This window comes from Salvelinus alpinus, chromosome 1 (genome assembly GCF_045679555.1).
Source record: "Salvelinus alpinus chromosome 1, SLU_Salpinus.1, whole genome shotgun sequence".
Lineage (NCBI taxonomy): Eukaryota > Metazoa > Chordata > Actinopteri > Salmoniformes > Salmonidae > Salvelinus > Salvelinus alpinus.
The window spans coordinates 51,489,402-51,512,001 of record NC_092086.1 but is presented as its reverse complement, the minus strand read 5'-3'; the positions used below and the strand labels follow the sequence as shown (position 1 = coordinate 51,512,001).

The 22,600-nt window shown below is 44.6% G+C and overlaps 1 protein-coding gene across 3 annotated transcripts in view; it reads right to left on the bottom strand.

Moving 5' to 3' along the window:
- The window catches only part of LOC139579603 (junction plakoglobin-like), a 61,612-nt gene that overhangs the window by 18,476 nt on the left and 20,536 nt on the right, over nucleotides 1-22,600 (bottom strand). For all 3 annotated transcript variants that reach the window (XM_071408376.1, XM_071408393.1, XM_071408384.1), the window contains exons 2-4: nucleotides 3,517-3,571; nucleotides 2,946-3,110; nucleotides 2,241-2,494 (exon numbers count right to left, since the gene is read on the bottom strand). In XM_071408376.1, coding sequence (XP_071264477.1) covers nucleotides 2,241-2,494; nucleotides 2,946-3,110; nucleotides 3,517-3,532 — 435 coding nt within the window. In that variant the 5' untranslated portion in view covers nucleotides 3,533-3,571. The remainder of the gene's footprint in view (nucleotides 1-2,240; nucleotides 2,495-2,945; nucleotides 3,111-3,516; nucleotides 3,572-22,600) is intronic.

The following is a 22,600-nucleotide window of genomic DNA, read 5'->3' as shown; positions in this document are numbered from 1 at the left end:
AGATGTCTTGGTACATAATTGGTCTAGCTTATGCTCCAAAATTAAACAAATTTGAATAATCGCCTTTGAGTGTGGACCGTATTATTATATATACTGGATGGACTGGTTACCTTATGCTACTCTCCAAAATGTCTATCCATTAGTCTTGGAGAGAACGTATAGCCAGCCCTAGGTGATGCTCTTGGTTCATTTATTTATTTATTTTAAGGGGTGGATCAGCTTAATATTGCGGAAAGAATGTTGCTTCCATCAATGTAATTGTCTGCATCATTTCCAATCCCCCATATATTTTTTTTGTAAATATATCCATACACGCATGCATACATATACAGTACACATATATACATACACATACCTATATAGACATACATACGTTTTTTAAAGAATATACCTTTATTATTATTCCCCGCAAACCCTACCACCGATCCCCCAATTGGAGTAAACTAATAAACACTTCGGCTTCCACCTTCAATTCATACATCTTATACACATTTCACAGACACAGTCTACCCCACAATAGCTCTCTCCCGTTTGTTCTCAGTCCTTCCTCTATTTCTGATGTCCATCCAGTTTGATTTCTATTTGTAACTGTGCTATTTCACAAAAGTTCTGAACCTATATGACAACATCTTGGTTCATTGTTTATGCAGGGCGGTTTACACTTAGCCTGATTTTAAATAGGCTACTAATAGGGATTTAAAAATATATTTTCATAATTAATTGAGAGTCACATTACCTTCAGCTATACAGAATATCTCACCATCATGCATTTCCATCTCCTCCGCTCTCGCCTTTATTCCTTTCCTGAGCGAGCAGACGGGCTGTCAACAGTTTAGTGAAATATGTTTTGTTTGCGAAAACATGTAACTACTGATGTTCCGGAACAGATTTCACTTGGTTTCCCATATTAAATGGGTAGCTGCAGGAACAAGGTTTGAAAGCCAATGGTATAAAGAGTTTGGGCAGAATATCACCTGTCGGGGCAGCGAGAGCATGCTCCTCAGTGGTTGATGGGTGGAGTGATCGATGTGGTCGAATCTGTGTTTGAAATTCAACTGCTCTACTGAGGGACCTTACAGATAATTGTATGTGTGGGGTACAGAGATGCGATAGTCATTCACAAATCATGATCAACACGATTATTGCACACAGAGTGAGTCCATGCAACTTACGTGAGTTGTTAAGCTACGTTTTTCTACAGAATTAATTTAGACTTGCCGTAAGAAAGTGGTTGAATACTTATTGATTTAAGACGTTTCAGCTTTTCATTTTTTAATTAGTTTGTACACATTTCTAAAAACATAATTCCACTGACATTACCCAAACGTTGCAATTTAATCAATTTTAAGTAATGGGGTTTGAATACTTTCTGAAGGCACTGTACATTAGATACACACAGTACACACTTTTCTCTTACAATAGTCACTGGCTGAATAATTTCCAAATCAGCCTATTTGTTTAAACAGTGTAATTGAGTTTGATCAAAGATTGCTCCCAGCAGGCAGCAAGAGGCTGTTGGGGGGTGGGGTGGGGGGGGGGACAAGGTCATCCATTGGAAGGTCTTTAATCTAGAAATCAAAGGCCATATTTTCGATTTGATTAGCTGCAGTGGTATAAAATACTTAAGTAAAAATACTTTAAAGTACTGCTTAAGTAGTTTTTGGGGGGTATCTGTACTTTACTATTTATATTTTTGACAACTTTTCCTTTTACTTCACTACATTCCTAAATAAAATTAGATACTTTTTACTCCATACATTTCCCCAGAAAATGGTCCAATTTGCACATTTATCAAGAGAACATCCCTGGTCATCCCTACTGCCTCTGATCTGGCGGACTCACTAAACACAAATGCTTTGTTTGTAAATGATGTCTGATTGTTGGAGTGTGACCCTTGACTTATATTTTAGCAACTACATTTACTTTTGATACTTAAGTATATTTAAAACCAAATACTTGTAGACTTTTACTCAAGTAGTATTTTACTGGGTGACTTTCACTTTTACTTGAGTCATTTTCTATCAAGGTATCTTGATAGAAAATTTTACTTGAGTACTTTTTCCACTACTGATTAGCTGCATCACTAACCTCTTAATGTTGATTGACGGTTCAGATCGTTTTTAATAGGAGCACGTTGGAAATAGTGTTGTTTAATGCATTCATGTGTTAACATCTGTGCTTTGTGAAAATGGGATTTATAATAAAGTTAAGTTTTTTTTTAACTCTTAGATGTTAGTTACCGCATCATCGTCGGCCAGCAGCTTGGTGAGCTCGGGCACGGCGCGAGTGGCCAGCTCGGCGTCATCCTGGTAGTTAATGAGGTGGACGATTGCGGTCTTGAGGAGCTGCGAGGGCTCAGCTAGCCGCTGGACGTTGGTCTGCTGACCCGGGTCAGTCTGAGTGGACAGCACCGCCTCGCCCTCCACCAGGGTCTCTGGGAACATGGCCGCTCTCACTCGCTGGGCCCGCGTCAGGGTGTACTGGGCCTCCACCTCTGGAGGGAGAGAGGGATGAGAGAAGGATGAGAGAGGGATGAGAGAGGGAGGAGAAAGGGAGGAGAAGGGGGAGATCAACAAATACGTGGATAGATTTATCCATAGATAGTGTTTCAAACTAGGGATATTTTGAAAGAGGTTCTAGCCCCTAGTCAGTGAGTCCCTAGTTTTTCAGAAGAAGAACCATGCCTATTTTAAGACATGAAGCCAGTCCAAACTGGCCTGTGTACGTTTGTGATGGCCTATGAGCGAGTGAGTGAATCACAGCATGGTTATGACATTGAATGAGTAAGTGTTGACCTATTTGTACAGAAAGAGAAAGAGATGTAGAGAGACTGAAAGAGAAGTAGAGCGAGAGGGAACAACGGAATGAGAGAGAAAGGGGGGGATGGGAAGAGAGAGGGGGAAGTGGGAATACGAGAGACAGGGAGAGAGAGAGATAACTTATACCTGTAGGGTTTTCCACCAACGTGTTGGTGACGGCATACTTCTTGGCGCTGTACTCTGTGCCCTCGTCATCTCGCACGGTGGTGGCGCCTGATTGGATGCCGGAGTCGTGGGCGTAGTATGTCTGCTGCCACTCGGCCACCTTCACCGAGCCCTCTGCCTCGTTCACTGGGAGGCGCGGGAGAGAGGGAAGTGAGAGCGAAAGAAAGAGAGAGAAGAGAGCGAAGCGAGAGAGAGAGAGAGAGAGAGAGAGGGGGGGGGGGGGGGACAAGTTGGAAGAGTGACATAGCGTCTAATTATCACTTTTCACAATCCTAGACCCTGGATTAACCTTGTGACAGAGTGGATACGTAAAACGGGCCATAAAAATAGTGTGATTGATTGACTGAGAGCCAGTGGTCCATTGTTTCCCTCAAGACACTATATTTATGCTCAGCCACTCCGAAGGGACACTGAGTGGACGGATGCCAGTGTGTTTCTAGGGTACAGCAGCATCGTGCTCCAAACTTTGGTTAATCAAGGACGGTTCTTTGCAGATTAAACGATGCCAGTGAGTCTTTAACAAAATACTTACTTTGCATGGACATCATCACTGTCCAGTCTCAAAACTGGCCTTTGGAGAGAACTTTCTGGAAGAGAGGAAAAAATAGAAAGAGAGAACATGAGGCCATGAATCATGGTCCTGTGTGGCTCAGTTGGTAGAGCACGGCCCTTGCAACGCCAGCGTCGTGGGTCGGTATTTTGGTATTCATTAGGATACTAGGATATGTAAAATGTCACAGTAATGTCGATATAATATGAAGTGTTAAATTAAAAATCGAAAAAGAAGTTTGTGCGTCCCCGTAAAATCGAACTAGGTTTGTGCAGCACGACAGTAAGGACTGAGAGTGGCATAAATGGGACAGACTCCATATCCCGTCCCGACGGTACAGCCCGACCCAACTACTGCAGGGCGGGGGGGCGAGAGACAGTGACATTTAAGAAGTGGTGAGCGTCTCTCCCTGAAAAGGTTTCTCCTTTCCGTTCGCCAAACAATGCTTAATTCATGACTATAATTAGGCCAATGGTGGAGATGAGCGACAGAGCGAGGAGGGTGGCGGTGGTATTGCAGAGAAATAATCCAAATGCATTATGGGAAAGAGCATTGTCCCCTGCTGTTTGTGACAAATATTCCCCAGGAGACAACAGAGAGGTTTTCTGCGTGTTTGTTGCTGACGTAAATAGCTACAAAGTACTCGCTGGAAGGAGATAAATCAATTATTGACCCTAATTTTGGGAGGGAAATCATTTTTTTTGCTCTCCTCTGGGCTAATCAATGTCTGAATTGGCCATTCTGCCAAATAGCTCAGATCTATTTGCTAACCACTTACTGAACAGCACATAAAACAAAGTGATAAATACATGATGAGTGATCTAGGCTACTTGGAATGTGTGGTTGTGTGGAGCGCAATATGAGTGTGTGTGTGTGTGGTGTCCACTGTTCATGTATGTGTATCTGATGCTGATCTTGTTCAAAACGAGATATCTAAAACTCAATATGCTAGCCTATATATAAACCACATTTTCTCCATACCGAATGAGAACTAGCTAAGAAATGATGACAAAAACGCTCTCTTTAACTGAGCTTAAACTGACTTGAAGGCAGACGGAGAACAAAACAAATGAGCAAAGCGTAACTGCTTTTCTCCAGGCATGGAAAACGGCTCATTCATTTCATCATCACCCCCTTCACAACCTAATGAAGTGTTCCGCGTGACTGACAGGTAGATGAAAGACTGCCAGTTTCCACACCAACCACACAATCTCCCATAGAGCCAATGCTACTGAGTGAGGGCCTCGATCCGCACCCCCACTTAGAGACAATGAAGCCTGTCTGTCTGACACAAAATGGCAGGGTGACATGAAAACAGAAGCACAAGGGTATTTCTGACAGAAGCCGTTTTTCCGGTCATTCTTAAATTTGTTTCTGTAATCTCCACGGACACGCCTTTTTCTCGCAACCTCTTTTTCCTATCTCTCATTCTATCCATCCCTCCTGTTCTCTCTCCAAGGACACTTAATCTCTTTGCTCATTTTTAGCCACACCATTAAACTCTCTACGTTGTATTTTCTCAATCATTCCTTCAACCCTCTATAAAAAAATTGCTTTTCCACCAAATGCTTTTTCTCTTTTTCCTCTTTCCAAACCACTGTTCCTCTCTAAAGTCTCTCTCTGTCTCTCTGCCCCCCCTCCCCTCGCTCCGTTTATTCTGGAGAAGATAAAAACCAACTCCACCACTCTCTCACTGTCGCTTGGGGACACACAAGGCTTCTGGGAAATTGCTTTTTTAATTGTTGTTGTTATGATGCCACACAGCCTGTTTTCCTCAAGTCATTAATCAAACTGGCCATGGAGGGTCTCATATCGATACACACACACACACACACACACACACACACACACACACACACACACACACACACACACACACACACACACACACACACACACACCCCAAGAGCCAGTTCGTCTAGCTAACGGTGGCCAGGGATGGTATTTAGTTCATTAAAAAGCACTTAAAAACATTGTGGTGGAATTCAAAATGTCTTTTTACAGAACTGCCTTGACATAATGAAATAATACACGGTTAGCATATTACTCTTGGATGAACCTTCTTCATTAATGAATACGGTCCGTTTGTTCATTCAGTTTATCTGAAGGCTTTGGTTTGGTTCAAAGGGAAAAACCGTGTCTGTTGCCCCTGCTCTGTGATTTAGAAAGAGGAGGAGATTTTTTCTTTTCTTTTACATTAGAATACAACGGTGATACTACTTAAAGTAGGCTATACACACCACGTACTGCGGGGTTTAATCTCGGTCAGTCGTTTTGAGGAGTATTACTGTAAGTGTGTGTGTGTATGTGTGTGTATAGACGTGTATCCCCATAGGTCAAGGCCAGAAATAACCTGGGCAGGAAAGAGCAGAAGAGGGGAAATTCCTGTTTTCTGTCCATTGTCCCAGTGAAGGTCACGAGTATATTAACGTAATCTATTTTTTCTCTTTCCTTTTCTCTCCGTCCCATTCTTTCTTTCACCTTTATAAGTCCCCTGCTTGCTGTATCAATAATTATTGGCTTCGCTCCCTGTATGTTTCTACTTCTCTCTTGTATTCATCTCACATATCAATTTCTCTCTTTCTCTCTTTCACTCACACACACAGTACATCAAGGCGGCTGTTGCCAGGGCTCTGAGGCGCAGGGAGGATGTTTTTGGATGGCGCACAGCTGAACAACGCTACACCAGCAGATCTACCCTCTTCTATTCGACCTTAACGGTCTGTGCAAGTTTGGCAGCGTGCGTTTGTGTGTGCGTTTGTAGGTTGCAGGTCAACACAGTGCGTGTGATGTGTTTGCATGTGTGTGAGACGTATTGATGTCGATGACACACAAACGTATTGACGGCTGACTCACGGGTCTTTGGTACTTATACTTCACTGTGGATGTGTGTGTGCGACTGACAGTGTGTGTGTGCGTGTGTGTGTGTATGTGTGTGTGTGTGTGTGTGTGTGTGTGTGTGTGTGCAGACAAGGTCAACGGTCATCCCGTCTCTCCATGGCTGACTCATCTCCAGGATCTGATAATGAGATGACAGTCTCTCTCTCTCGCTCTCTCCCTCATTCTCTCTCTCGTTCTCTCTCTCGTTATTTCTCTCTCGTTTTCTTTCTCTCTCGTTCTCTCGTTCTCTCGCTCTAACCGCTGTACACACCGGGCCATGCAGATGAAAGCAGCGGCCGTTTATTTGGCATCACAGTCAGCTGCAGATACGCCGTGTTTGCCAAACTCCTGGAGCGGATCTGATGACACTGTCACTCCCCCCCGGTCAGCCTCCAATTACAAACCCAGCCAGTGTTCCCAACTCTCCTTCCCAACATGCTGTGCTACTGATCTCAGACCTGTGAAAAGCTTCTGCTGTTGCTGTTGTTAATTCTATTCCTATGTTGTTGATCCCCAGGGCCAACCCTACCATTTTGTGGGCCCTAAGTGAAAATGTGTTGCCTCCCCCCCACCTAGCAGGAAAACATTTTAGTGGCCCCACTCTTGAAGGTGCAGAGAAAAAAAAAAAAATCGAGTTCATTTCCTGCAATTCTACACATTGTGCTATGGGGTGGAGAGATTTTTTTGTGGTTTTGAAGCTTATTTCCTGCAATTCTACACATTTTGCCATGACTTAAGCTATATTATGATATCTGAGAGAGAGTGACTAACAAAATCAATGGGGGCCCCCTGGAGGTGAGGGCCCCTGGGCATGTGCCCTACATGCCCAGTCGATAATTTGACCATGATTAGTACACATTTAGATAGCTGGCTAGAATAACTTACCAATCTAAAAAATCTTAGCTGACTGAGTGACTGACATTACAAGAGAAAAACTGCTGATGCACAACCACATTTTGAAACTGCACCTTGTGTATTCTACTATTCAAACTCTCAAAAGTAAGTTGAGACCACGACTGAGTCCCCCCCCCCCCCCCCCCAAAAGTGCGGGACCCTAAGCGGTCGCTTATGCTGCTTATGCCTAGGGCTGGCCCTGTTGTTCCCTCCCCAATGCTCTCCCACTGTTTCTAGACCTGTGAAAAGGTGCTGCTGCTGTTATTCTAAGCTCACTGACACTCTCCCACTGTTCTCAGACCTTTGAAAAGGTGCTAGTGCTGTTGCTGCTGCTGTTGTTGTCCCCTCCCTGTTGCTCTGTTCGCCCTCTGTTCCTAGACCTGTGAGGAGGTGACTGCATGTTAAGAAGCGGCCCCTTGTTTGGTGACTGACAGTGCTGCTGTGATGTAGAGGTAGTAAGTTAGAGCAACATGCTGTACCTTGATATGTCAGGCTGACCTAAGTATTACAGTGGAGACACAACCACCACACTGAGCTCCAGAGAAACCATCACACTGAGCTCCAGAGAAACCATCACACTGAGCTCCAGAGAAACCATCACACTAAGCTCCAGAGAAACCATCACACTAAGCTCCAGAGAAACCATCACACTGAGCTGTAAATGAGTTTGGAGCGTGGATGCTGTGCAGAGTTCTGCTTTTGTCCTCTGTACCTAAATCATTCAGGTGTTTACAACACCCTTCTGTCACCATCACCCTGACAAGCAGCTCAAATGTCACTTAAAGGGATAGTTCAGGTTAAATCTATATTTGGGTCGAATTACTCTTACCTGAGTTGTCTGAAGGCCATGGTGACAGAATCCACAAGAATCCATTATTTACTTCTGCCACGGCGACGAGTTAGCGTATAAGCATCGTCAAAATTCATGAATGTAAACAGCCAAAACAATGTTAGCAATGCTGCACTACAAGCCCAAACTTCCTCAAAAATACTTCAAACTATTATTTTTGGCTCTGGTAATCAATCTGCGAGTCCCAATGGAATATAATGCAACTTTATTGTCCATTTTACAGCAAAGAACAGAAAAAGATGCGGCTGTGAGACTACATGAGGAAAAAGTTCCAGTTTAGAGTGACAAAATTCCAGCGATTATTTCAGCATTATGCGTGGTAAAAAATATACTGAACATGTAAAATTAACATGTAAAATGTTGGTCCCATGTTCATCAGCTGTCCGGGTGGCTGGTCTCAGAGGATCTTGCAGGTGAAGGATCCCGATGTGGAGGTCCCGGGCTGGCGTGGTTATACGTGGTCTGTGGTTGTGAGGCCGGTCGGACCTACTGTCACATTCTCTAAAACGCCGTTGGAGGCGGCTTATGGTAGAGAAATTAACATTAAATTCTCTGGTAACAGCTCTGGTGGACATTCCTGCAGTCAGCATGCCAATTGCACACTCCCTTAAAAATGTTGACATCTGTGGCATTGGTTTTTGTGACAATACTGCACATTTTTGAGTGGCCAGCACAAGGTAATGATCATGCTGCTTAATCTGCTTCTTGATAAGCCACACCTGTTAAGTGGATGGATTATCTTGGTAAAGGATGCTCACTAACAGGGATGTGCACAAAAGTTGATCGAAATAAGCATTTTGTGCATATAGAACATTTCTGGGATCTTTTATTTCAGTTCATGAAACATGGGACCAACACCTTACATGTTGCGTTTATATTTTTGCTCAGTATAGTTTTCACATACAAACTTTATATGTCCGAACTCAGAATCAAATATTCTTCTCAAAAATAACATGTGGTAGAACGTTTATTTTGATTGGCAATTTTCTGTGTTTATCAAAGAGCCATCAGGTAGCCTGATTTCAGATGTATCCATGTAAACAGGATTATTAGGAAAATTGTTCTTCTTGCAGAGCATGTAAACATTTTAATTGAACTATTATATTAATCTGACCATTCACAATAATACCAGTATTGTGTGCATGTAACCGTACTCAGAGAAGATATTGTTTATAAGGGATAAACGTATACAAGAAGCCTTTTATATGTAAAGCCTTTACAAGCAATATCTTATCTTGCTCCCTCAGATTCTTTCCCCAAATTATACAGAGGCAACAGTATGTTTTCCTTTTCTGACTTTACAGAATATTACCCACCTCTTTCTTTGCTCCAACCACCCTTTCTTAGTTCCTCCTCTCTCCCCATCCAACCCCATTTCTCAGTTCCCTCTCTCTCCCCATCCAACCCCATTTCTCAGTCCCCCCTCTCCCCATCCAACCCCATTTCTCAGTTCCCTCTCTCTCCCCATCCAACCCCATTTCTCAGTTCCCCCTCTCCCCATCCAACCCCATTTCTCAGTTCCCTCTCTCTCCCCATCCAACCCCATTTCTCAGTTCCCCCTCTCCCCATCCAACCCCATTTCTCAGTTCCCTCTCTCTCCCCATCCAACCCCATTTCTCAGTTCCCCCTCTCTCCCCATCCAACCCCATTTCTCAGTTCCCTCTCTCTCCCCATCCAACCCCATTTCTCAGTTCCCTCTCTTTCCCCATCCAACCCCATTTCTCAGTTCCTTCTCTCTCCCCATCCAACCCCATTTCTCAGTTCCCCCTCTCTCCCTATCCAACCCCATTACTCAGTTCCCTCTCTCTCCCCATCTAACCCCATTACTCAGTTCCCTCTCTCTCCCCATCTAACCCCATTTCTCAGTTCCCTCTCTCTCCCCATCCAACCCCATTTCTCTCTGAGAATAGTATCTGCTGAGTCAAACTGCAAAACCTCTGCAGTATTTACTGTATCTCCCTCTCTCACAACTCCTTAATGCCGTCTGCTCCCCTCCTCTCCCCCGCGTACCTCTATAGACTCTATAACCAAGCAGCAGTCCCTTATCTTCCTATAAGGTATTTGCTGAGTCAGAGGGTATAGTATGTACGGGAGCTCAGGGATCTGAAGAGTCTTTAGTAAATCTGAGGTTACATACTGTGCTCAGCCTGAAGTGCCGTTTAGGTCCTATGGTAAATGATAGTTCACTGAGCCATGACAGGCGCAGTTGCACAGGATGTAGGCCTAGACAGGTAGGGTAGCGGGAAACTATACGTATGTGGGTCAAACTTCTGTTGAGTGGGGTGTCTCACTCTAAACATTCAGGCTTCTGCTTATTAAAAATCCTAAATGGACTTGGAATGATCATTTAGAGATATTCCTAGAGATCTAGCCTACCTATTCGAGTGCACACAACATGTCTAGCTGAATCACATCATCCTCTGCAAGTGGCTACACTCCAGCAGTTAACAAACTCCATAGGGTAGCTGATCTAATATGAATAATCATCAATCAATACAGACTGATCACTGTAGGATGGCGGGTGATCATCAACTGAAATGATGTCACTAATGTACTTATGGAGATCGATGAGGTGATTAAACATGGTGCACTCACAGAATAGGATAGGAGAATATTGGGAATTAGTAGATGTCAACGTAGCATCATCACTCGTTTCCACGTGAACGAGTGCAACATGGACTAGCATTCAAACTCAGAGGTAACAGCAGGGTTTCGGCTAAATTGTGCCGTAGCTCAGCCCCATGCAGTATCTTTTTAAAGCTCAGCCAAGGGCCAGATGTCATAAGAAAGTCTCCAAATGAGTCGCAGAGGGTGACAAATGATTTGAGCACGACAAAAAAAACGTCCTTGCTAGTGGTGAACTTTCTATTGATTTCAATGGAATGATGTGACAGACCAGAGAGAAAGGAATTATGGTCTATTGTATTGGACCAAGTAACCAAGAAGTTATAGCCAGTTACTTTTTGCTCTCACTTTTATTAAGTTAGTTCAAAAGAACTGCCCTTCACACAAGCACGATAAAAGTGAAGAGTTTGGTTGTTCAAAGGAGCTTTCGGAATACATTTCTGTAATAATGAGTTGGCATAAGAACTTAGTGTGCTACAAACTACAAAGCTAGAGGATAAATGAAGCGGACCAAAAGGACAGCAAATTATTTCTTCCCAGTAATTTACAGACTTTGTTCCCGTAAGAGTAGTATCATTGCCTCACATGGCTGGCTAATTATCTCATCTCTGCCACGTAAGTGGGCACAGCTCACAAGGAACCCGAGCACAAGGGAGAGGAGGATACAGGTCGAATCAGAGATCCGAAAACAGCTTTTTCGGGATCACAAAAGGACATGCCTAACCTCACATGCCCCCAATGAGGAACAACTTACTTTCTCTCCCTCTCTCCTAATCTTAAATTGCACTGGCAAGCGCTGTGCCCCGCAGAGATTCTACTAAAAAGACACCATCGGGCCAAACGTTTCAAGGCCAGGTAACAAATGGATCCTGTCACGACGGTGTCATGAATTCATTAGTTGGCCATTCTTCCGACTGCACCCAGACTCAGCCACTAGACTGAGGTAACATCAAGAGGAGACCTCCCTACTTTTCAACGAAGTCTGAAAAACAATTTCCGACTTTTTGTCAAGAATCGTAATATTCCCCTAATGGGCTACTTGACGTAGGCAAAACATACAACAACAACTGCAGCTTTCTGTTCTAAAGACGTCAAAAAGTCCTGAAGCTGGTGGCTCAATTCAAAGACACCAGACAGACAGACAGTGTGGCTTTAAGCAGTTGCATCGCTTCCCGCAACTTCAAACAGCCACCAAAGATTTGAGGAACAGAGCTACAGAGTGATGATCGAAAGTGAAAAATCCTATTATCATCCCCTTCTGAAAACCATCATGAAATGACGGCTGGCGTCAATTCAACAGCGGTTTTAGAATCTAAATTTAGACTATAAAAATCCTTGGGAATCGGGATGCGTTTTTTTTGTGTGTGATGGTTGCGCCTTTGATGTCCCCTGGAAGCCTTGTTTGCTAATGAGGTGTAGGGAGGGGATGCTGAAAGAAAAGACGTCCTCTTATCTCCTGCGTGTATCCCAGCACAGCAGTTTCAGTTCAACAGTACAACCAAGTCTGCCATGTACACACACACACACACACACACACACACACACACACACACACACACACACACACACACACACACACACACACACACACACACACACACACACACACACACACACACACACACACACGTCTCTGTGGGGAATGAAAGCCTTTTCATCTACAGTCTTCAGTAATCCGCTGCTATTAGCAGTGCTGAGCGGAGGGAGGGAGTCGCATAGCGCCCTGGGATGACGGATATGTGCCAGCATGGCTGTGACTGGTGATCTTGAGAGGCGGCGAATAGAACAATCCCTCTCATCTTGACAAGTTCTGCACATGGGACACGGAGAGGGAATTAATCTCTAGGAAACTGGCTAATTAACGAATGCAAAACGTATTTGAGCCTAACGAGACTTCTGTCATCGTTGTCTTATCAACGCCTCCCTCGCTCGTTATGAGTCTGCAAGCTAAGCTATTCATAGTTTCGAGAAATACTCTACATGAGGGTGCTGAGAATCAGAGTACGGAAGAACGGATACTGAACGATATAGCCTGTGTTTGGTTTGGTAAACTGCCGTTGGACATGCAGTTATGGAAACGAAATGAGGTACACTCAACAGTAACCAATGAAAGAGGGATAAACCTGCGCAACAGTGTGAAACATAAAATGCAAATGAAAGGGCATGAAAACTCTTTCTGGAATATATTCAGCCAACCATGCTTTTGAAAACACAAGCCTCAGACTGTGCTGTCTGTTCAGCCAAGGCCAAAGCTATGGTCCACTGAAACAAGTTTATTGCGAAAAACGGAACATCGAAAGTCAGATACAGGAATGAAATAAACACATTCGTCAATAACTTCATCCGAGTAGAATTCTGAGTGGGAGAATGTTGTTGGAGAGGAAATGGATTATTCAGAATGTTTCATGTTCAGTGGCGATTTTAGCATGTAAATCTTGGTGGGGCAACCCCCCCCCCAAAAAAAATTGGGATGCATGCCAGCAAAGCCACTACACAACACTAAACAATACATTAATTGCACTATAACGGTGCCCACAAACTGTCAGGGCCTACATAAAGCTGTCCCAACAGCAGTGTCCCAACAGCAGTCCCAACACCTTAGCACTGCTACACCTGGCTTTCAGCAGTTCATTTCGAGCTCTCCCCGTAGATTTGGCGGTGATGTAGTGTCGCCATGTGTGACAGAACACTGAGCCAATCACGGTGCAACTAGAGAACATTACCAACCCCTACGCTCCGTATTTTCCACTGGCTGCCCCACCACCACAGAAAGCACCGAGCTAGGCTGAAACACATGCATTTTGGAGCTGCGTTACTCAAGAGACCATGTTTGTAAATATTTTTCCATCAGACATCATTACGAATGTAAATGAGCAGTCAAAATGAGCACAGTGAGCAGTCAAAATGTTTTTGTTTGTTGTAGGTGGTCCTTATTACAGGCCGAATGGCATCCTATTGAATCCATAAGACCCGGAAAGTGCTGCCTGCAGGTAAATCAATGGGAACGCAAGGCAGGGATCGATAGTGCTTCTGCTTTCTCTCTGGTGAATGGAGGCTGTCAGCCACAGAACATCAGGACATCTGACGGCAGGAATGGGGATCCCGGGGAATGATGAGAGAACGATGAAACGTAAACACGGGAGAGATCGAACCCCCTGCTAATATCCATGATGGATTCTGTGAGTGTCACGCTGGGGCGCTGTGGTGTCTGTTTGTGTGCGCAAGAGTAAGTGTGTGTGTTCGTGTCAATGTGTGTGTGTGTGAGTGAGTGAGTGAGTGCGTATGTGTACAGTGCACTGTGGTATGTCAACGTGCATGTAATTGACGCCCTGAGGGGGAGCAACACTTCCTGCATTTAAAGTAAACAAGGGAGGTTGAAGGTCGCGGAGTCTCGCTGTCATTTCTACTGGATCAAACCAGGAAGGGGATGACATTTACTGCACCATCCATATCCAATCCAATGTCTGGCTGTCTGATCATTCGGAAAAACACTTTAAATGGTTGAGGCACGATCGTGGGTTTTGACCAAGACGTGATTCATTTGATTTACTGAGCAGCTTCTGACAAACCTTGAATTCTTTCTGTCCCGACTACATAGTCGGGACCATGCGGAGGTATCAGAGCCTCGTGAAATACGAAATTGCTGCATAAACACGGAGAGAGAGAGAGTGAGGAGAGTCACGTATTATTGAATTGCACAGAGAGGTCTATATCAGGAACATGTCTACAGCTGGTCACGAATCAACACCGTAAAGGTGTCAGTCTACATAGTGGAAATGGAATTTACACATGGCCACACATTCAATCTCACGTGTACTTCCACATGCGGATACTGATAGAAGCGCACCCAATCACAGGCTAACTAAAGCCAAATGATTTAGCCTACATATCCAGTCAAAGATTCAAGAAGATGGGAAATATTCTACCAAATCCTGCTCCTGTGTGTGCCCTGCAGCAGCGTGCTGAAATCAAAACAGTGAGAGTGAGGAAGACCATGACGAAGCCCAATCAGACTATTAAGTGTAACACCAGTCTAGGTCCTCTGAAGCGGTTATTGCGTCTAAGTCTGTAAATGTTGACAAAGGGCTCTCTTATCCGATTGTTGTTGTTGTTGTGGACATTGGAATGGATCCTCTGGACCTTGTTTCTGGATGTGATTTGCCAGTTCAATAGCTCATATCAAGTGCTCTTGGGAAGGTTGAGGGATGAAGGTTTCTCTATTGAGACTGAACGAGAGCCAATAGAAATAAGCCTTTACAGTGATTAAGCTCTCCCTTTCAAAAGCTTCTCATTCAGCGGACCGTAAGCTGCACTATTTGATTTGTCAGGGAGCCTTAAATTCTCCATTTTTTTTTTTAGAAAAAAAAAAAAAAACAACGTCTAGTTTAACTGCAAACACAACACATCTGCAATCTGACTACAACCCTCATCCTACCATTCCACCACAGGTCTCTTCCCTTCTACCAAATGGGCAGTCATCTCAAAGACACACCAAACCATAACATACATAATGGTCACATGTACTCCATCTTGGACTGTAGCTTATTCTGTAATAGTCTCCTGAACAAAACAAATATGTCATCTAATTTATACCATACTAGTCACATTGTCCTCTCATGCCTTCCTTCCCCAATGGGCTGACATTGCAGCTGTGGTATGGTGTGTTGTGTTAAGAGTAGAGAGGAAGGAATTTCCCTCTGTTCTTAACCTCCCCATCCCACCCACCCCCTCTGCTCTGTCCCCTCTGTAGGATTTTAACCAAGCACAGAGTGAGTGGAAGAGATGCTAACCTAACCACCATCATAAGTTCCAGTCTCTCTCTCTCTCTCTTTCTTTCTTTCTTTCTTTCTTTCTTTCTTTCTTTCTTTCTTTCTTTCTTTCTTTCTTTCTTTCTTTCTTTCTTTCTCTTTCTCTCTCTCGCTCTCCCTCTCTCTCTCGCTCTCTGTCGGTGCTATGAGCATTATAGGATCTCACACACCGATATGGACAGAGTGAGTCATTAGCCACTAGCAGCAAGTTTGCTGACATAGTATAATTGCAAGCAATGAGTGGGCCTGTCTGCAGCTCCCACGCTAGTCTATAGTCTGTGTGTGTGTGTATGCTCGTGCGTGTCTGCATCTATGTGTGTATCAGTCAATGATGCACTTGAGGATATGTCCGTGTGCGTTTACAAGCCAGTTAATGAGAAGGGGGGAGAAGCGTGGTTTAAAGGCCCAGAAGGTTGGGCTCAAAGCTGACGGAGGGGAACGATCAAAGCATCAGGTCTTCAGAGAGAGGAAGGCTGAGGGTTTGAGTTATCTTCACTCATCAGATCCCTTATCCGTTTTGGCATGCCTTCCTGTGCTACGAGTAAATGGGAAGAGATCCCCGAGCCAACGGAAGATGACTTTAAACAGTATGAGTGGGAGGGTTGCGTGTGGCTAGCTCACTGTAGGTTGATTAAAGCTGAGGAAATGAAAATTAAAGCAGGGAGGGATGGACACAGACTGGAATTCAGGCCATTGTGGTACAGTGGAGCCAATGCTAGATAGATAGTGTGGATGGAACCACTAGGGCCGACCCTCACAGGTCAAGGTCAGTAGAGCAAAAGCCTGGACATGGCAGAAAGTGCCTCTAGGGGGACAAAGGTCACTGGTAGGAGAAATAGCAAACTCAGCAGCACACGAAGGGAAAAAAAGGCATATGGATGAGGTTCGGGGCGAGAAAGCCAGGCTTTACAGTAAATCAAATAATCAAAATGCTCCATTGCATTTCCTCACTACAGTGCAGTGCCTGGAGGACTGTGGGGGGCCAGGGTGGGGGACAGGTTATGCCCTGGCCATGCCAGGGTGGGGTCAGGTTACGCCCTGGCCATGGCAGGGTGGGGGACAGGTTAAGCGTGGGGGACAGGTTATGCCCTGGTCATGGCAGGGTGGGGGACAGGTTATGCCCTGGTCATGGCAGGGTGGGGGACAGGTTAAGCGCGGGGGACAGGTTATGCCCTGGCCATGCCAGGGTGGGGTCAGGTTACGCCCTGGCCATGGCAGGGTGGGGGACAGGTTAAGCGGGGGGGACAGGTTATGCCCTGGTCATGGCAGGGTGGGGGACAGGTTAAACGTGGGGGACAGGTTATGCCCTGGTCATGGCAGGGTGGGGGACAGGTTAAGCGCGGGGGACAGGTTATGCCCTGGCCATGCCAGGGTGGGGTCAGGTTACGCCCTGGCCATGGCAGGGTGGGGGACAGGTTAAGCGGGGGGACAGGTTATGCCCTGGCCATGCCAGGGTGGGGTCAGGTTACGCCCTGGTCATGGCAGGGTGGGGGACAGGTTATGCCCTGGCCATAACCACTGATAGCAGCTCTATTTACTAGTTATATCAGTAAATTGGTACCAATTTGCCGACAGGTTTTATACTAGGTTTTCCCCACATCCTTCTCTCCACACAGGTTTTGAATACCTTTTATGGATAACTAGGATGCGAGAGTCCAGTATGCAACCAGAAATATGGCTTACAAATATATTTTGTTTGGCAAAATTGCACGGACCCCTGCTAGCATGCTCCAAATAACATGCCAAAATCAACTCAGTCATTTTAAACCGAGTTGAAAAGATTTTCACTTCTGTGAACTCTTGTGGCTTGTTTACTTTCAATGGCAACGTAGAAAGGGGAAAAGAACATTGTGAACATTGTGAGGAATGCTGTGTGGTGTGAGTTTCACAACGACCCTCCAACCAGGACTTTCAAGTTCCATCTCAAGCTTCATCCCCAGCTTTGTTTTGCTACTTCCCCCTGGTACCAACCACAGCTAGCCTTTTCTTTGATTGTGCGATATGGGGAGACGCGTTTTACCCAGCAGATAACATCCTTTTTGTAGCAGAACCTTTTATCCACGCTCCACATTCGGATAAGACATCTATCCAGTCCTCCTTCATACAAGCAAAAAAGCTTCAGGGACCGAGATGAGGCGGCCAAATGTTTGTTTTCTCCCTCTCCAGGTTTCCCTTGATGTGTTGTTATTAGTTCCCCCATTCCCTGCATTTTGCCCTCTGCCCCCTACCACAGCCCTGAGGAACAGATGAACGGATAAGACAAACCAATCCCTGCCAGGCTCAGCAACGGCTAAGAGGGGGACGGAACTCTGAAATTAGTACAGGAGGAGAGAGAGAGAAATTAAGAGAAGGATTGAGAAGTCCAAAGAATAGAAGAAAAACAGAGTTCTGGCTCTTGGTGGGCGGGCTGAATTTGTGGCGATTACACACTAGGCGTTAAAATAAATCAGCCGAGCGCCTAAACGGCTCGCTTTGGAATTGTGACCACGGGATTGGAAAGCAGAGCCCAACCACAGAGCCCTCAGATAGAGAGAGAGAAAGATGGGGGGAGAGAGAGAGAAAGTGAGATAGAGATGAGATGAGAGGAAGAAGGGGTGCATGAAATGGACAAAGAAGCAGAAAAAGATACACACAGAGAAGATGAAATAGAAAGAATGAACTAGAGGGGAAAAGAAAGAGAGCGGGAGGGAGGGGTGAAAGAGAGAAATGGAATGGGAAAATTGGCGAGATGAGAATAGAGGAAAGAGTGACAGAAAGAGAGTGAGAGTGACTGAGGAAGACAGAAATAGTAGGGAGAGGGAGGCGGAGGGCTCGAGCCTTCATTTACAGGCAACATTAATCCCATTTTCTATATCGGATGTATGTAGAATTTACTTTCCTTTCCCTCTGTTTGAAGGGAGCAGAGGAAATCCTCAAAAATCATTATTGAGCTTGTCTGGAAAATAATATAACATGCACAGGAGAAAAAACTTGAAGATACTAGCTTGCCTTGCCAGAAGAAAATGGATCTCAAAGATCAGAGAGAGAGAGAGAGCGAGGGAGAGAGAGAGGCCTCCAAAAAAGTGTCTTAGCTGCACAACAGAATTCGGGAAGCAACTTATTATTGCCAAAACTCACAGTTCTTCCTATAAAAGATGTAGGTTTTGTTTTCTAAATGAACAAGCTTGGTTTGCTAACAGGGACTACTTAGCCCCTCATCCACTGGTGTGTGAAGCCAGGAGGACATTATGCTGTCGCTGCACTGGGTGAAAACCCAGCCAGCTTCTCATCTTTGCATACTGAAGCACTGCATGATGTCGTAGCAATGCAGCCAATTCCAACTCTGACGCCGGCAGACTGAGCAAAAGACAAGGCAACAGAGAGCTTATGAAAGTGGAAGCGGTTCAACAAAGGTGAGGACAGAGGGCAAGCGAGGTGAGATAGAGAGAGGAGAACTGGACAAGTAAGAGGGATAGGGAGAACATAATGAGTAGAAAAATAAATAGGAGAAGAAGGAGGGATATGGCGCAATAGAGGAATGAAAAAGTTAAAAGAACGAGTGTTAGGCAGGAAAGGAAAATGGTAGAGAAAAGCAAAGGAGATAAGGAACACGGATTGAAGAGAGGAGAGGAGGAGATTGTGAAGAGGTGAGAAAGTGAAGGAGGTGGGGGGAGACGGTGATGGTAATTGGAGAAGACAGGGCTTTCAATATTCCGAGCGAGGCGTCAATTGAAAGGAGTCGACGGGCTCACTGGAGGAGCCTGGCTTGGTACACATCCTCTCACTGGAGACACACGGGTTATAGACTACTGGGGCCTGCCTGAACACACACACCATACACATGCGCTTATGCAAACACACGTGTACACACACACATGCACACGCTACTTTTCTTTCACAGCGACAAAGCAGTGATTCAAATGGTGCATATCTAACTGCATTGCTCCCCACTGACATTGCATGCTACCTTTTAGCACAAAACATTATTGAAAAAAATATATAATTCTGAACAAAACATGTTTTCCTCCTTTGGCAACCACCTCATTTCTCTTTCAACAAGTCTAAGTCCTCTCATCATCTCCGTCTCCCGCTCTCTCTCTGTCCTGTCTAGATCTGTCTCTATCTCCTCCTGTCTTCCTCTCTCCTCTACTCATCTCTCCCTTCTGCCCTCCTTTCTTCTCAGATCATGTGGGCGCTGTCCTTGACCAGAGAGAAACTGGCTCTGTCAGATAGAGATAAAAGTGTGTGTGTGTGTGTGTGTGTGTGTGTGTGAGAGAGAGAGAGACAGCCTCAGGGGGTGGCATTGTGGCCTGCAATACATCACTCTTTCCTTCAAAAACCCCTGATAAGCACACAAAACACAGCACCGGATAATCTGAGGTCATGTCTCTTAACCAATATCGCCACTGCTCTGTTCTCACACACACACATGCACACACACGCACACGCACACACACGTACACACGTACACACACGCACAGGTACACACATGCACACGTACAAAATACTGACAAATACACACAAAAACATACATCCATTGGACCATAATATACAGACAATATGTTTTTTTAAATCAAAAGGCCTTCTGGAACATGTGAACTTTCATGTGCCTTAATAACAAACTTGTATTCTATCTGTAAAAACAAATAAAATTGTTCAATTACGGGCCTAGTAGGTTTAGCCACGGAAAAAGACAGGAACCTTCCCGCTAGCCATGATTGGCTGAGATAATGGATGGGCAGGAATTGCCGAGAGATGAGTTCAGATTGGTATGCCATGTAGCTTGGTTATGTCTATAACATGCGCTGCTCAGTATGTGTAGATAATCCTTTCTACCGTGTCTTTTTTGAAAGATGTCATGAAGAACTGAAAAAGTGCTGCCCTGAATTTAACAGGCACTATCGACAAAGATCAGTGCGGAAAAGTGATGGAATACTTTCTGAAGGACGATCGTGCCATGCCGACTCTCTCTGACTCTGAAAATGAATCAGACGATGAGGAAATCCCTGATTTAGGTCAAAACATTTTCATTGAAGCAGTCATTGTAGAGTCTTCTGGTGACAGTGATGGGGAAGACGTGGCGATCAACAGCGTGGTTGTCACGGAAGAAGTTGACCGAGTTCTGAAATCAGTGGAACGCCCAGTGGAAGCAGAGAATAACAGCTAAGGAGATTGAGAAAATTCTGCCGTTTGATTGAAAATATGCAGAGGGAGTCGAAAAGAGAACACAGAAGGCTGTTGTATAAAACACCTGTCTTCGGGTTACATCTTCAAACTAAGGGCAACCATGGCATCCGTGACAGAGAGGGAGAAGCGTTCATCCATGTATACGGGTAAGTCTAGTTAGGTACAATTTGAGATATTATACATGTTTAGTTTTGTCAGAAAGTAATTTACATTGCAAGTTAAAGCATACTGTTAGCTGGCTAACGTTAGCTGGCTGGCTTGCTAGCTAACGTTGTATGTAAAATGTGTACTGTTGGGGGTACTGGAGGACCAGGGTTGTTAAACACTGGATTAGGATATAAACCAAGGACTAGATAAAGTGTATTTTTGCTACTACTTTCACCACTTTAAATCTTTGGTTGTTTACTACACTGCCTTACTCACTCTGTTTAGCACATGGCCTCAAATGTGAATACTTAAAGAGATGGGTGGGGCTAAGGCTTAAGAGGGTGTGAATGATGCTGAATGTGTGGAGACCAGTGGCGGTCGGTGTCGTTCAAGATGAGGGAGGATGATTATTTTTAAGGCCTTATTTCTAATACAGCATATTGGATGGCTGTCATTCATATTCCATTCACCCAGCTCAATGTAACATTGATAGGTTTAGGCTATTACATAACAGTTGAATTTTCCCTGTACCCATCATGAGGTTGCTACCACATAGCTTATGACACATTCAATACCGCCTTGCACACTCTTGTCTGCATCTAGCCGATCTAGGGAGTAATCATTAGTCCAACAGTTGCAAATGTGAATTTCTATTGGACAAATTCAGGTATTTTTATCCCCGTTTCGTTCCGTTTGCTTCCGTTTAACAAGTGTTTTTGGACAGAATCGGTGGAATGAATACACCCGTGATCACATGGAAACACAGTTCACTTTCATAGTATCCACATGAAAACAGCAACTATCTACGTGCTCTCCTCTTCGCACCTTTTTCCTTCGCTTGTGGACATCAGTGCACAACACATCATCTGTCTGTGACCAGACGAAAAAACCTTTCCAAGCCAAACCTTCATATCATGACCACTATAACCACCACACACAGCCTGCATCGTCGTCACGTCATAGTCAACATAGCTACTATAACAAATGTGTTAGTAAACCCTCTACAATCATGCAGTACAGTGTACAGTCAGAAAGCTGTGGCAATAAATTAATAAAACCAAATGCTTACCTTGACTTGGAAGAATTCCAGTGTTGGATAGCCATAGCCAGCTAGATAGCATCCCTCTCTGTTTGAGCTGAGTGTTTGAGTGGGCTAAACTAACTAGCTGCATTCACTAGCTAAGTGAAAGTAAGAAAAAATACAACCAAATATAGCTAACTCTAGCTCTCACTTCTCCTTCATTTTGGAAGAAATTAATTTGTTCAAAACTGTTAAACTATTGTCCTTCTCTCTCTTTGAGTCAACTACTCACCACATTTTATGCACTGCAGTCCTAGCTAGATGTACGTTTTGCTTTCAGTACTAGATTCATTCTATGATATTTTGATTGGGTGGAAAACATGTCAGTTCATGCTGCAAGAGCTCTGATAGGTTGGAGGACGTCTTCCGGAAGTTACTGTGTACGTCTATGTCACGACTTCGACCGAAGGTAACTCCTCTCCCTGTTCGGGCGGTGCTCGGCGGTCGGGCGTCGCCGGTTTACTAGCCGCCACCGATCCCTTTTCCTTATCTGTTTGTTTTGTCTGTGATCCTTTTCACACCTGGTTTCATTTGCATTTATTTCTGTGTGTATATAGGGCACCTGTTGCCTGCCTTAGTTCGTGCGGGATTAAGCTTGTGTGTATTTGCGCTCGA